Source organism: Halichoerus grypus, chromosome 10 (assembly GCF_964656455.1).
Source record: "Halichoerus grypus chromosome 10, mHalGry1.hap1.1, whole genome shotgun sequence".
NCBI lineage: Eukaryota > Metazoa > Chordata > Mammalia > Carnivora > Phocidae > Halichoerus > Halichoerus grypus.
Genome location: NC_135721.1, coordinates 89,638,755 through 89,653,835, shown reverse-complemented (window position 1 = coordinate 89,653,835; position 15,081 = coordinate 89,638,755). Strand labels below are relative to the sequence as shown.

At 55.8% G+C, this 15,081-nt stretch overlaps 2 protein-coding genes across 6 annotated transcripts in view; one reads left to right on the top strand and one right to left on the bottom strand.

The window, feature by feature from the left end:
- The window catches only part of PYGB (glycogen phosphorylase B), a 53,657-nt gene extending 51,996 nt beyond the window's left edge, over nt 1-1,661 (top strand). Inside the window, exon 20 of the mRNA XM_036110019.2 lies at nt 279-1,661. Coding sequence (XP_035965912.1) covers nt 279-431 — 153 coding nt within the window. The 3' untranslated portion in view covers nt 432-1,661. The remainder of the gene's footprint in view (nt 1-278) is intronic.
- A 1,310-nt stretch (nt 1,662-2,971) lies between these two features.
- Nucleotides 2,972-15,081, bottom strand: part of ABHD12 (abhydrolase domain containing 12, lysophospholipase) — an 89,524-nt gene continuing 77,414 nt past the window's right edge. For 3 of the 5 annotated variants that reach the window (XM_078056827.1, XM_036110023.2, XM_078056826.1), the window contains exons 5-13: nt 14,989-15,019; nt 13,282-13,327; nt 10,935-11,064; nt 9,806-9,843; nt 9,185-9,264; nt 8,134-8,216; nt 6,001-6,079; nt 4,764-4,952; nt 2,972-3,658 (exon numbers count right to left, since the gene is read on the bottom strand). In XM_078056827.1, the coding sequence (XP_077912953.1) occupies nt 4,782-4,952; nt 6,001-6,079; nt 8,134-8,216; nt 9,185-9,264; nt 9,806-9,843; nt 10,935-11,064; nt 13,282-13,327; nt 14,989-15,019 (658 nt within the window). In that variant the 3' untranslated portion in view covers nt 2,972-3,658; nt 4,764-4,781. The remainder of the gene's footprint in view (nt 3,659-4,763; nt 4,953-6,000; nt 6,080-8,133; nt 8,217-9,184; nt 9,265-9,805; nt 9,844-10,934; nt 11,065-13,281; nt 13,328-14,988; nt 15,020-15,081) is intronic. The other 2 variants (XM_036110024.2, XM_036110027.2) reach the window with 2 other exon arrangements.

Here is a 15,081-nt window from a genome sequence, read left to right as displayed (position 1 = left end):
TGGCGAGTACTCACCTGGTGGTGCTTCTTTGTAAGGTGGGCTGTGCCCCAGAGTGTGTGGCACATTTTGAGGCCCAGGGTCTTCTCAGGCTTCTTGCCCCTGTATATAGTCATTTGGTAGCTTTTCTGGTCGGTGAGGGCCCCTGTTTCACTGAGCTGTTGATTGCAATTTCGTCTTTGGTTGTCAGGCTGGCCCAGAGGCTTGAGAGCCCATCTGGGAACAGTCCTGAAGTTCTGGAAGGGCAAGCTGTCTTACTCAGCCTCTTCTTCCCTCTGCAGAACCCCAGGGAGTGGACCAAGAAGGTCATCAGGAACATCGCCTGCTCGGGCAAGTTCTCCAGTGACCGGACCATCACAGAGTATGCCCGGGATATCTGGGGCGTGGAGCCCTCCGACCTGCAGATCCCGCCCCCCAACCTCCCCAGGGATTAGGCACCCTGGCAATGGTCTGCTGTTTCTGGAGGGCCATGGGGATTGTGCTGGTGGCTTGGGGTGGGCAAGGAAGGAAAGGCTCAAAAAGGGAGATGCTCCCCAGTTTCCTGCGGGAAAGCAGAGCTCGCAGCCCTGCGCAGGGCAGCTGGCCCTGCAGCTTTAGCTCACCTGCCCCAAGGAGGTGGGGAAGGTGGAGCCACCGGCTGGGCTCCTCTGAGACCTTGCACGCACCTTGCAGTGAGCTTGTTTTTAGTTTTGAGCCTCTGGATTCTGGGGTCTGGGCAGTAGCTGTGGCGAAGCCTGGGGAACGGTTTTCTGCACCGCACGTGCTGGCCTGCTGTGTGGGCTCCCGGCCTCCTGGCCGTGCTAGTACTCTGGCCAAGTCCGCAGCTGCTGCGTGGGTGCTCTGGCCCAGGGTTTCCAGACTGATCGGATAAAGGGGCCCTAGGATGACTGAGGGGGACATGGGGAGGACACCTGTGCCCGGCATCTAGGGGTCCTTGGCTAGGACAAGGCTGACTGATGCAGTTAGCTTGATTTTGCTTTTTCAAGAGGATAATCAGCTTCCCAGGGAAATGAACGTAGCTGAAGCCTTTTCTTGTTTTAGCAACTAAAAATTGTACTTTTGAAGTTCTGTGCTGGGGAGGCAATGCTGGGATGTGCTGCCGAGCCCTCGGGAGCCCAGGCTGGGGCGCTGCCTTTGCTGGAGAGGCCGAGTGCCCCTGCCGTGTCCTGGGGCCAGCCTCCCTTCTCCCTCCATTTCCACCAGTGTGACCGCCTTGGAAAGAACTGAGCAGGCCCAGAAGGGAGCCCACTTTCCACTCTGCCTGGATGGCAGGCTGGTGGCGGGAAGGGTGGGTGAGCCTCTCTCAGCTGAGAGAGCCAGGGAGCAGGCCGGTGCGCTTCACCACGGGCTTAATGGAGACACAGGGGACAGCACCCTTCCAGGGGCTCTGCCTCCTTGCATGCTGGATCTGGATGGCACAGGGCTCTGCCCTCACCCCGGGTCCTGACGGCTCATAGAATCAGGCCATGGAGGATTTGCTCACGAGTGCACTTCACCAGAGCTGTGGAGGTCTGCTGGGGAGGCCCACGTTCTGGGGCTGTGGTCATACCCCCGCCACCTTCCGCTACCCCATTTCTTAGGCTGTGTGTGACCATCACTGTGCCACTTGCTGTTACTGCCTTGTGTGAGAAACCGATTAAACCCTCCTGCCTGTGCTTGGTTGAGCTGGCCTATGTTTCATTCTGTGCCAAGGGCAGGGTGCGGGCTGGGTCCCAGGGGCAGGCCTCAGCCTCTCTCGTAAGGGCCCATCACTCTGGGATTAAGGACAGACCAAGCTCTCCCATCCCAGCTGCAAGTGGGACTTAGGATATGTGTGCTTGAACCACCAGCTCGTAAAAGAATCATCACATCTGTTGTATAAACCGTCATCTGGGTGTCGGCACTGGTGTACACTGCACCTGTCCTAGGCCAGCCACTCCTGGCCCTTGGACATGGAATGCCCTGGGGACCAGAGCATCGCCCCCTAAACTGTGTCGCTGCAGGCTGAATCGAAAGCCAGGAGGGACATGAACTTGGGGCTGTTACCCGAACAAGCTGAGACCTGTAGGACACCGGAGCACCGTGGGCCCTGCTGGTCTTGGGTGGGGGCCGGGGGCGGGTGGAGGGCGCTGAGCAGCTCCCAGGACACCCGTGCTTCCAGGAAACACATAGTAACTGCAGAATTTATAGCTGTGCATGTCTTGATCTGTTTTTTTTTTCCCCCCAAGGACTGGTTTTGCAATCAGCAGAGGTCTGTCCTAGCCCACAGTTTAAGCTTAGTTAATAATCTAAGAGGCCAGCAGGTGGGGGCATCTGGACCTGATTAGCCAACCCGATGGCCCAGCAGCTCACCAGCCCCTTCGGTGCTTTCTCCTCTTCAGTCTGCTTCAGTCTGCCTGTCAGACACCTATCAAAATACCAACAGCCTGTATTTTACTTCCTATCTTATCTCACCCCCCCAATAAGGACCTGCGGCGGCTCACACACATGAAACAGGATGACAAACTGACCTCAGGAGAGTTGGTTCACGTTTCAACCCATTTAAGAAAGGCATGGTTTCCCCGATGTGAGAATCACTGTAGGCAGGTTGAAGATGCCTCAGAAATGAGGAGGTGTCCCCTGCCTTGGCATCTGGGCCCCCCAGCCTGCCCACAGCTGCTACTAGAGACCACAGACCTTGAAGAACAGCACTGGGGCCGATGAGAAGCAGGATCTTTAGAGGGTGCCAAGTGGGGGTAGCAAGCTTGCTACAGCGTGAGGTTGAAGGAGGCCTGTATTTTAGGAACACACCCTCTATCCCATCTGGAGAAGTGGTCCCCCCCTTGAACACACCTTGTCCTGGAACGATGCCCCTCCTTGCACGGGCCTCCACATCTGGAAAGGAGGAGGAAAGGCAGGCCCAGGATCCCTGGCCTTTCAGAGCTGCCCCTCCCACAGGCTGGGCTCTGAGCTGGGCTCCAGGGGGAGCTGGAGGTGTCACTGAGAACACAGCACATAGACCACCACCACGATTTTATTCTTAAATAAATGCTCAGTCTAAGGCCAGGTTAGGCGGACAAGTGGGCAGAAAGTGGAGGAAGTGCAGGTCACAGGCACCTCCCCCGCTGTGAGCAGTGGGGGCCTGCCCGGGGAGGCAGGGACCGCCAAGGTAGGCAAGCAGGGTGCTCCGGGTGCGAGGGGCTGCCGGAACCATTACAGTCCATTCTGCATGTGCCCGGAAGGGACAGAAGAACTCATCTGGCCACAATCTCACTGGTGGTGCTGGAAAGCTCAGTGTGGTCCCAAGACCCCACGCCTCCTGCCCCGGGCTCCCCATGCCCAGCTCAGCAAGCGTGGGATCGACCAGCCGGCAGCTGGCCTGCTCTGTCACTGTCTTCCCAACAAGAGCTCGGGTTGAGTGGCAACAAAACGGAGAGGGGATCCCATGCCTGCAACCTATGTTTTCCACAAAGATCCAAGCTCCCAGCCACCCAAGGCAGGTGCCTCAGGTCTGCCGGGCCTCCTCCGCCTGCCCCAGCTGGCATCCGAGTCCTCTCTCCGGGGGCACCGAAGACACTGGCAGCCCTGGGCCCCAGGGTGCCAGGCTGGCCGGAGCAAAGGGGAGGAGGGCAGAGGTCTTCATGCTCCTTCAGGCAGCAAGACTCAGTGCTGGCGCCCGGGTTCTGACTTCCCCAGGAATTCCCTAGACGAGACGAGCACAGCCATCAGCCAAACCCTGAGCATACGCCAGAGGTCTTGCCTCCTCCGTCCTCACACAGCCCATCCCAGGAGGCTGAGAAGGAGCCTGGAGGACCACCCCCACTCAGAAAGCCTGAGTTAAATAAGCAGGGTTAAATCCCAACCTCATAGGAAGAGAGACCAAGCAATGGGCTACTATTCTTTGTTCTAAACTCTACAGCTGTACTCTGGGCTATATTTTCTATGACCTATTCCTTTTATGCTGGAAAAATCACAACCCTAGAGCAAACCCATACTCTTTGAGCTCACAGGCCCCTCTCAGCAACCCAGGTCCTTGATGTAGGAAATGGCAAACCACTAAAGAAATGCAGCTTTCCCTCGAACTGCTGAGGCAGCCACAGGAGAGCTGAAGTGTGACAGCATAAAATGCACTGAGGGCCCATTCCAACTCCTCCAGGCTCAGCAGCCCTGGGAAGACGAACTCGCACCATCCCCACCTCAGCATCCTGCAGGCCACATGGCCAAGAAGTGGCGGGCTGCCTGTGCCTGGGATGGGAAGCAAGGAGGCCGGGCAGCACCTGAGTGATGGCATTGGTCCCTGCACAAAAGCCCAGGCTCCCGAGGCGGGGCCAGGCCTCATCCAGTTCAAACTGCCCTTTGCCACCATCTCACCCTCCAAGCTTGGGCTCTGCACCTGGGCCCGGGATGTGGGCCATGGACCCAGCCGCTGTCCTGGCCCCAGACCATGACAACTGTAGCAGAGCTGGGAGCACAGCCTCTTTTCACAGAGCAGCTGAGGACAAGCCCGGAGTCTCCCGTGTGCCTATGCACAGGGGCAGGACCTGACCCACAGCAGCTGGGGTGCGTGTCTGCGCGCTGGATGCTTCCGAGTGGCGTGTCTCCGCAGCCTGCACAGCCCACACCACAGGGAAGTCGCTGCCCTGTGTGATCACGGGAGTGCTTCAGGAGAGAGGGGCCATAAACACGCAACCCCTCTCCATGGAGACGGAAGGCTCCCGAGTCACAGCGACTCCTGGCCCCACCGAGGCAGATTTGGGGGTGCCGCGTGCCTGGCCAGGGCGAGTCTGTGGAGAGGGGAGAAGCCTCACCTCAGTATCCGTGGAAGCTCAGGGCTCTTGTAGATATACTTGTGCCTGTAGCCGAGGTCTGAGTGAAAGGGGATAAACTGAACTTTGAAGTCTCGGAAGCTTCGGGATGGAGCAGCGATGTTGTAGAGCTGGGACGAGGGAGAGACAGGTCGGCACCACAGATGGCAGCCCTGCCTGGTGGTCTCCCTGCTGCAGAGACCGGTCAGCGGCTGCTGCCTCTGAAGAGCAACCCAAGCCCCCGCCAACAACACTGCTGCCCGCAGCCTGCAGGACCAGGGTGGGGGGCACGCGTACGGACAGGCCTGACGCTCGAGACCCTCTGTCCTAACGCCTCTCCCCCAGGCGGCCCCTCCTCAGGGCGCGGCAAGGCGGACGAGCCAGCCTCGTGGGCAGAGCTGCCTGCCATGCAGTGGTGTGGAGGCCTGCGTGCCAGAGCAGCCCGGAGGGCTCATCCCAGGGTTGGGCCGTCTGCCTCAGACTTCGCCGTGTGCCTGGGTCACGATCTGTCCTTCCTCAGTCCCTTCCTCCCACCCCAGAGATGGCCGGGCTCTGCAGGTCTGAGCGGCGGTTGCTGGGCAGTCCCCTGTGCCCGGACTCACTGGAGGGAGGGGACTTGGTCCTGCTGGAACCCACTGACTCCCTCCAGGCTGACCCTGCTCCTCACCGTCACCGCGCCAGATGGTGCTATCTCCCACAACACTCACCCACAAACCGAATGCTGCTTCCTGGCAGCAAAGGCAAAGCAAACTCAGCAAAAGCAAACACAGAGGCCCCACAACAGCATGGTATTCCTGACATCAGTCCCATCCCAAAGGCAAGAGAACAGACAAGAGGTTCTGTATCAACTCTGCCGACTGGGGCCCCCAAATGGGGGTGGGGGATCCTCTTCCTCAAGGGTTCTTTCCCTCCAGCCTGGCTGAGTACCTGGTAGTCAAGTCTCTGTCAGGCCAGGACCCCTGCACAGGGACCGGGAGCCATCTGCTTATTTCTCACGTTTCCTCTTGCCATCACCGAATGTACTGGTGAAGAAGCCCACACCCTCTAACTTACCTTTGCTGATAAGACATCACCTGTTGGCCCCCACCCCGACCCTGCTGCTGACCTCCCCCATGCTTCTCTTCTTCACAAGGGGCACCTGGCAGCAGCAGCACCCCTCCACACCCGCGGATGCCCGGCCCGGCCTGAACGGGAGCCAGCTAGATGCCTACCCGCACTAGGGCTGGCGCCTGGCTCTCACCTTTCGGCCAAGCTGGAAGGGCACGACCGGGTCGTCCTCAGCGTGCAGGATGAGCAGCGAGCAGGAGATGTGCTTCACACTGCGGGAGGAGATGGAACTGGACCAAGGCCCCGGGGAGAGGTCTGGGGTCTCTGGGCCCACCTGGGTTTAGTGGGGGCTTCACCATGGTGCTCAACAGCTAGAACTCAACTGGCTTTTCACTAGAGAACTACAAGTAGATTCCTCAGATGTTTCTACCATTCAGTCAAGTCTAGAGATCGATTCATTCACCAAATCAGGCCCCTGCGTATTTTTTGGAAATTGAAAATGATTATTTTTGCCACTAGACCTATTCTTTAAAAGTTACAGAATGATATTTACAAACCCAATAACAGAGGTGGCCCAAGAAATTAATTGCAAATGAAGGTCACTAGAAATGTGTTGGTAAAAAAGCCCACACCCTCTAACCTGTCTTCATTGAAAATGACATTTAAGGTCACCCTGAACGTTTACAAATAAGTCGACATTTTCAATAGGTTCACATGATCCTAACCCGCCAGCAAACCACGGATGGGCTGTGGGACTGGACAGGCCCTAGAGTGTCTGGCCTCCCCTCACTGAGCAAGCCCGGCACCGGGCAGGACCTGGGCCAGGAGGCTCGCCACCCCACGGACCCAGCCCGTCTGGCGACCGGTGCTTCTGCTTGCGGCACACACATGCACTCTCTCCCTGCATTCTGCTTCCAGGGGGGAGCACTTCTGCTGCGAGGGTCACACTTTGACAGCGGAATGGCCCATCTTTTCAGGATTTCCACTGTAAGTAGTCTGTCCTAACCCTGACCCACTCTAGAAAAGGCCTGGTTCACAGGCTGTCATCTTAGAGCTCCCCAAGTGGGGGCTTGTGACTTCCTATGGGTGAAATACTGCCATCCCCTCAGTGCTCAGCCGGGAGCAGGGCCAAAAGGCGGCTTTGGGGGCCTCAACACTCACTGTGTGCTTGCTGTTGGAACCCAGTTTCTTCAGATCATTCTTGAAGTTCCAAAACAATATTTATAAACAATCAGGTTTTTTGCTTATGTCTGTTCAGTTTTAGTTTGTTCAATTTTTAGAACCAAAACAAATAATTAAAGGGAAAAATATTCCATTTTTTCACATTTATTCCAGAGTGTAGATTTTTAAATGTTAACCGAATATTTACTTTAAGATTTATTTATTTTAGAGGGGGGGGAGGGGCACAGGGAGAGATTCTTCAAGCAGACTCCCCAGAGATCCCATGACCCTGAGATCAAGACCTGAGCCGAAACCAAGAGTTGGTCGCTCACCTGACTGAGCCACCCAGGCACCCCAATAGAAATATATTTTTTTAAGATTTTATTTATTTGTCAGAGAGTGAGCCAGAGCACAAGCAGGCAGAGGGAGAAGCAGATTCCCCTGCTGAGCAGCGAGCCCGATACGGGGCTCGATCCCAGGACCCCGGGATCATGACCTGAGCCAAAGGCAGCCACTTAACCGCCTCAGCCACCCAGGTGTCCCTAGAAATATTTTTAATAGTGAACTTTGTAACATCTTTCTACAACCGAACAGAAATCAAACGGCTGAGGCGGTGTCACTGTTTGAGTAATAGTCCCCTTATTGCTCTAGAACCTGTCAGGAATTCTGATTCTGATGGACGAGTTTCAAATAAAACAACCACAGGGACATGTTGTCTTCCTGTTGCTTTCGTGCCACCACGGCCTTTTCCCATCCCTTCTCTCTCGGCTGCAGCTCTCGGCCTGACTTGCCCTTTACGAAGGTCTGATGGTTAGAGAAGAACCCCAGTATGCAGAATTCCATCCTATTTGGTTAAGGTGACTAATCCTGGGGGTTCTCAGTGATTTTTTTAAATTGAAAAATGAGGTACTGGGGAGCCTCGGTGGCTCAGTTGTTAGGCATCTGCCTTTGGCCCGGGTCATGATCCCAGGGTTCGGGGATCAAGCCCCACATCGGGCTCCCTGCTCGGCGGGAGGTCTGCTTCTCCCTCTCCCTCTCCCCCTGCTTGTATTCCCTCTCTTGCTGTGTCTCTCTCTGTCAAATAAATAAAATTAAAAAAAAAAAAAACTTAAAAAAATATATATTTAAAAAAAAGAAAAATGAGGTATTGTAGCAGAGTACTCACTTTTCATCATTTGCAAATTTAATTCCACTGCTTGTAATGGGGTCAAGGAAGAACCAGTCAAACCCAGGAAAGTATCGATATATCTGAAGGCGACATGGAAACAACGTGCAAAAGCATCAATTAAAACAGCCACAGAGAAGGCCGAGGTCAAGGGTTCAGACAGAGGGTGCTGATTGCCCAAGAGTCTCCCCAGCTTCCGAGTGGACCGACCTGAGGCCCCACCAGAGCTGTGCTGGGGCGCCCCGCTGCCCCAGACTCTGTGCTTAAGAGGCTTCTGAACTGGCCACGCGTGGCTGCCCACAAAATGGGCTCCCACAGCTCCCAGCAGCAGCCGGGCAGGACCGGCTCAGAGACCGTACTTCCCACAGATGCGAGGGCTTCCACCCCTGGAAAAACAGGGGTCCATGTGACTTGGGAGTAAAGCAACATCAAAGAAGTAAGACTATAGAAGACTCCTCCTGTCTGCAACAGAGCACCGTGAGGTCAGGTGGGGGGCCGACACAGGCCCCCAGAACGGGTGGCCAGCCAAGAAGCAGTGGGACAGAAGAAAACACAGAGGAGCCCCCTCTGGGCCCGGCTTGTAAAAGGAGGGTCTCAATCCTGGCAGGTGAGGAGGGTCTCAGTCACCCTGGGATCCCCACCAGGGTTCACCTGGGGTGTCACCTGGAGACACGACTGGGAGAGCCTGGCTGCTGAGCACCATCCATGCGGACAGGGAGCAGGGATGCCCACCGGGTCCACGTCTGCGGAAGCAGCCAAGACAGCAGCTGCCCGCCTGGGCTGAGCCCCGCGGGGCAAGGATGCCAGGTCAGCAAACCACGCCTCAGACGCAAGGCCTCCCGGGGGTCCTGCTGTCCCTGGACAACCCAGCTGTGAACCCGTCCTTCCGCCTGACTGCAGAGTTTTAAAATTCCCAGGCAGCTCTGTGGTCAGGCCAGTGCCCTGCACTAAACAAGGATTAATTTTTATTTTATATTTTCTTAAGAGTTACCTTGATAGTAATTATTTTAATAATAAAAACAAGTCAATTTTTAATAAGATCTGTACTTGCCACTGAGAACGGATGGCTCTTAGCTTCTTCACGTATATTAGTGAATGGAGATTCCAATATAAGGGCATCTGGAGGTGTCTCTAGATAAATAAACGGGGCTGTGAGGTGAACAAGAAGCCCCCACGGACGCCCGTGGGAGAGACTGGTCCCCCAGACTGGACTGTGGATCCCAGGTGCCCCCCCAGCCGCCCCCCCCACCCCCCAGCCAGCCTTGCCCCACAGGCCCTTCTGCACGGTAGGTACGTAAGAAGGGCCCACACAGGGGACTCTCAGGTGGCTGTGATTTGCTCCCAAGAACCACATTTACTGAAGCTGTGTATCAGGAGCCCAGCCCTGATAAGGCTCTCCCAGCTGCTTGAGAACCCGTGGGGAACACAGGCTGGGGTCCGCTGGGGGTTTACCCAGACCCTGGCCTCCAGGCCCAGCCCGCAGGGCTCCGAGATGACACCAAGCCCTGTTGCTGTGCTGCTCGTCCATCAGGGCCCACCTCCCAGGAACCCACAGCAGAGCCTGGGGCACGGCGGGTGCGCGCAGACACGCTGCGTGCCCCGCCCGAGCCCTGGGACCAGGAGGGGCCCATGCCCACCCAACCAGGACTCACACCTCCACACAAGCTCCTACCTCGCTCGCAGAGGCGCCGCACCAGATTTGTTGCCACTCTGAAAAGGGAGGAAGAAACAGTTCAGCTGAATGACGACCAAAGTTGTCTGAGATGAGACTGTTCTAGTCTTGTAAGTGACCAGAGAAGCTGTGGGATCTGTGAAGCGGCTGGTGGGGTTTGGGGCTGGGGGAGGGTGTGGACAAAGATGCCCCAGGACCGTGACTGGGCCCTGCTGCCCCTGCCATCAGCCACCCTCTCCGACTAGGATGGCAATGACAGCCCCCGGACCTCTTGCCGTCCCAGGACCACACTGGGCAGGTCCCATGCAGATGGCTGTGGCAGGATGGCCTGCTCCCTGCTCTGCCTGGGCCCCTCTCTGTTGTAGGCACGCAGCTCACTCTCCCGGCAGGCCCCATCCCAACTGCTGCATGCCATCCAAGGCGAGCAGCAAGGGGAGGAAGAAGCCACAGCCACGGCACCCAAAGGAAAGGCCGCTGGAAAAGAGATGGCTGCTGAAGGCCTTGGGACTCCGGGCACAGACAGCAGCGCTCCTTTTAGAAACACTCTCAACCTTCCATCAGCAGAAGCGATTCAGGCAGCCCCAAATGGAATATTAAACTGCCTCCCCCATCTTGGCAGATGTAAGAAGGGAACCACCCACTGCTGCCTCCCCTAAGTTCTCTGGTAAGCCAAGTACAGATTAAGTGGCCAAGCTATTCACAATCGTCCCTAGTCTGCATGTGATCAAAGCCCGGCCCTCCGCTTGCCAGCCAGCACCTGCACTCCAAAGCCAGGCAATGCAAAGCCCAAGTGCCCAGTCTCATTCTGCTCTGAGGACATCTCCCTGAGGCACACCCTGGGACTGAGACGAGTGTGCCCCTCCTCGCTGCAGAGGGACATGGCCACCCCACAGCTGCCTGTGTGTGTGTCTCAGGTCACTTCTTCAGCTGAGGAGTGAAAGTAGCTCAAGCTCTTCATGGTCTTTTGTGGCACTTCATCCCCTGCCCCCACCATGGGAATGAGGGACAAGGCTTGTTGGGACTCATGGTGTCATGGGATCCAGAAGCCACGAGGGCACTTTTGGAGGGACCTGGTGAAACGCCCCATGAAGACCTGCTTCCCCATGGATCCACCATGCTGTGAACTCACCCAGTGCCTAGGGAATGACCCCAAATATACACGGGGTTGTCTCCACTTCTTGCTTTGATCCAGTCAAAAACATGAAGTGCGTCATACGTCATGCCTCGCTCCGATGGCGTTCCTACTGAGTCACCCCAACCTGGCGGGGGAGAAGCAGCAAGAGGAGGAAGTCAAACCCAGCCCATGGAACCTCTTGAGGGGCAGGCTCATCTTCTCCTTTCTCAACAGGCAGCCTAGGCCTGTCCTGGGCAACAGAAGTCTCTGCCACCATCATTCACAACCCTATGCGAGGGGTATCTGGACAAGCCTGCTCCTACTTCTCCTACTTCCTCAGCCAGCTACAACCCCTGAACCCAGACAGCCATCCATACACCCTTATCTAAGTCCCGAAGAACAACTGTGCAGACAGGGCAGTCAGACCCACAGACTCCTGCGGGCAGATGGGACAGCAAACTCCCCAACCATTAGGGCTTGCTGGTAGCTGGCCCAAGATGAAGGGCCAGTGAGACCCTAGCCTGCCCAGGAGCCCCTGCAGAACAGGAGCATTCCTGGGGGCGGGTCCCTGAGCCCAGTTTGGATTCCATGGCCAGCTGTAGGCCAGCTAAAGACAGATGTGGGGAGTCAAGCTGGGGGTGGGGGCAAGACTCCAGGCTCAAGGCAACTCTGACCCAGAAAGGGAAGAGGCTGTTAGAATAGCAGAGAAAAGTTAACCATCTCTGCCTCAGACTGCATCCTCCCCCAGGGCCCTCCCCCCAGCTCTTGGAAAGGGTAAGTGCCACTGTCATTTCTAGCAACTCAGCAGTGAGTCATCATCAAATGATCTGAAAGCACCACAAGGCTCAGAAAGAGCCAGTTCTGCTGCATAAGCAAAACCCACAATTAGTGGGCACAATAAGCCACCTCCCCTGGGCGTCCCAGATGCCAGATGAGGGAAGGGACTATGTGAGAGACAAGGCCATCCTGAGAAGTTCAGGGTGTGGATAGGAGGAAGGGACACAGAGACAGAGACTGGGAGAAGTGGAGCTTAGAAATGCAGAGACTTGATGAGAACCGAGGGATTTCACTTCCTGGTAGAAGCAAACAAGGAAGAAGGCCGCTCTTTCTATCACCCTGAGGTCTCTAGCAACCTGCAGGAACAGAAAACCCTTTTAGCACGGAGAAAAGGATAAGTGGGTGAACTACTTTCTAGATCCTGATCTGTAGTTTTCCCCAACCCAGAACTTGCAAATAGTCTTCTGCGAAAGAGCCATCCCTGCAGCAGGCAGGACCACCGCCCACCTCCCCCCCAGAGGTCTGTGTGCTCACCCCTGGAGACTGTAAATATGTTAAATTATGTGGCAAGCACAGGGCGGGACTGAGGCTGCAGAAGGAAATGAGGGCGCTGATCAGTGGACTATGACATGGGTGATCACGGGCTTACCAGCGTGGGTACAAAGTAATCACAATGGTCTACTGGACAAGTGAGAGAGGAAGACCGAAGTCAGGGTCAGAAAACAGACTCAAGAGGCCATGAGCTGAGGCACAAGGACAGCTTTGAGCAGCTGGAAAAGGCAGGGAACTGGATTCTCCCACAGCACCTCCGGAAGGGCCTGGCCCTGCCAACACCTGGATTTTAACCCAGCAGCTAAAGATTTTGGACTTGTGACCTCCAGAACTGCAAGACAGTAAGTCTGTGCTGTTTGAAGACATCAGGTTTGTGGCAATTTGTTACAGCAGCAAGAAGAAACTAACACGACGCCCGTACCCTCGGTCTGAGGGTATTGACACCACTACCCTCCCCTAGTAGGTCAGGCCAAGCAGGCCAAGCAGGCCTCTGACCTCTGACCTCTGACCTCTGCCGCTGAGACTACAGGAGGCTCATGCTTCTCACAGGGCAGCTCCCGCTCAGTACAAAGTATTTTCCTGGCTCATTAAGGTGCACTGTTTTTAGCCTACAATAACTGCGGGTTCTCTGTCTATTCAGCGGCAAAGCCCTCTGATTCGCTCAAGAAAGAAAAAGTACTGAGGGTCAAGGAGAAGAATCTTCCTTCTCTCTTAACAGTTCTTTTTCCTGCTTTCAGAACTTTCATAAGACCAGCTCTTCTGCCCACAAAACGTGTCCGACGACCAGCTTTGGGGGAGTCTGAGTCCAGTAAAGAAAAGACAGTATTTTCTACATTTAAATCATTGTTGAGGGATGCCCCTCGTCTGCCTGCAGGACACACACGGGAGGACTCTGTCCCCTCACCCCCTTACTACCACACTCGCCATCACTGCAGGTCAGGGCACCACCTCGGCTTCCCAGGGTGACGCCTGCACAGCAGACCCCGACAGGAGCGGTGCGACAGCCCAGACTCGCACTTGCAAAAGAACTCACCTCTGTAGTCAAAGGTGACCACATGGTAACCAAGGGAACTCAGCACCTGGAAAGTGAAAAATAAATACCTGGGCAACAAATCCACACATCTTGGATTGAGGGCAGCTTGCCTCTTACTAACCCAGCCCGATGTCAGTCTTTGTGTCCTGCACACAGTGGGAGCTTAATAGACTGTTATGACGCTGCCCATTCCCCATTATAAAACCCACACGTCGGCCGCTGCTACAGGACACGCTGATGCCCTCTGCCTCCGGGATATGGAAAGAACGGCTCTCCTGCGGCTCAGACCACATTCAGACCACGGGCTCACAGGTAGTCCCCCCCCAGGGCAGACACCCTGAGACCAGAGACCCAGGAGGAGGGGCTCTATGGTCAGAGACTGCATCCGGGATCCTTACTGCAACCTAGCATTTCTGACTGTAAGCTTTCGCTGAATTTTTCCATTATTAAAAACAAAATCCCTCTAGATGACGTGATCTCCTGGACTAGATGATTACTCACAGCCCCCACCTGAGCCTTCCTGGGGTGCACCCAGAGCCATGTGGAAGCGGCCAGCCACCAACATCCCCCAAAATCACCTGAGGGAGGTGTGCCCCCTTCTCCTTCGCCAGCCCCAGTGCAGCCTGTGGCAGCCGCTTCCCTCCAGCCCTGAGCCTCCCGCAGAGTCTGCCCCCACCAGGGCCACAGCTGCTCCAGGTGCGAACCTCAACCGGGGACCACAGCTCTGCAAGCGCACCCCTCCCCAACTTGATCCAATTCAATCGAGGCACAAACACTCCATGGCCCATAGCAGCGCCTGTCCTCAGTGTATGAGGGACAGAGTGGTGCCCACAAGATGCAGATGTTCCCTTGCATTTGCTTCTGTCCATCTCTGCCAGGTTAGCCAATGCAGGCGTCCATCCCTGTGAGGGGAGGCTGAGGGAGATGGCCCTGGAGGCAACCACACATTTCCGGCTCTGAGCGCCTGGCTGGGAGACCCACTGGCCCCTCCACCAGGTCAGCCTGGAATCTGGTTCTAAGGTGAGACTTCAGTGTGGCAGAGCTCCTGACCCTGCCACTTGGCAGGAGTGTGGCTCCCTGGCCCTGGGGGCTCTCCATTCGTTTTACAAGAGAAACGCAGCATTTAACAATTTCAAATGCCTTCAACATAACTGCCAATATCTGGCATATGATCCCCAAAGTGCATTCCTTCTGCTTTCGGCAGCTCTCCCTGGAGGCAGCATTATAGGAGGCATTATATGCCTCTTATATAAGCTTTTATTATATATGCTTATATATTATTATATTATATATATTATCATATGCTTCTTACATAAGCATTCCATGGAGAAGGCAGTGCTGGAAAGGCCAATGCTGATCAACCCTCTCACAAGTACTGGAGGCACTCCCCTCTGTACAGGCCTCCTGGGAAGAGCAGGCGGGAAACGCCACTTGGGCGATGCGCTTTCCTTCCTATGCCATGTGGATACGGCTCTCCCCTCATACACACTACGCATGTGGCTCTGCTCTTCATATACCCCCTGTACACAAATCTGCCCATCGACACCTTGTGAACGCCACTCTGCGTGTTCTACAGTGTGCGCGCCGCTCTGCCGTCACCGCGCCGTGCGCGCCGCTCTCCCGTCATCGCACCGTGTACACAGCTCTGCCCCATCATACAGCCTATGGACACCCCTCTGTCATACACTGTGTGCCATCTTCACCTACCTTGTAAAGTTCCACCCGGTGGTCACCTCCTCTAGAGCGTCAGGGAAAAGGAAACAAGAATGGGTGTTAGCACATCTTCTCAAAAAGGCCGGC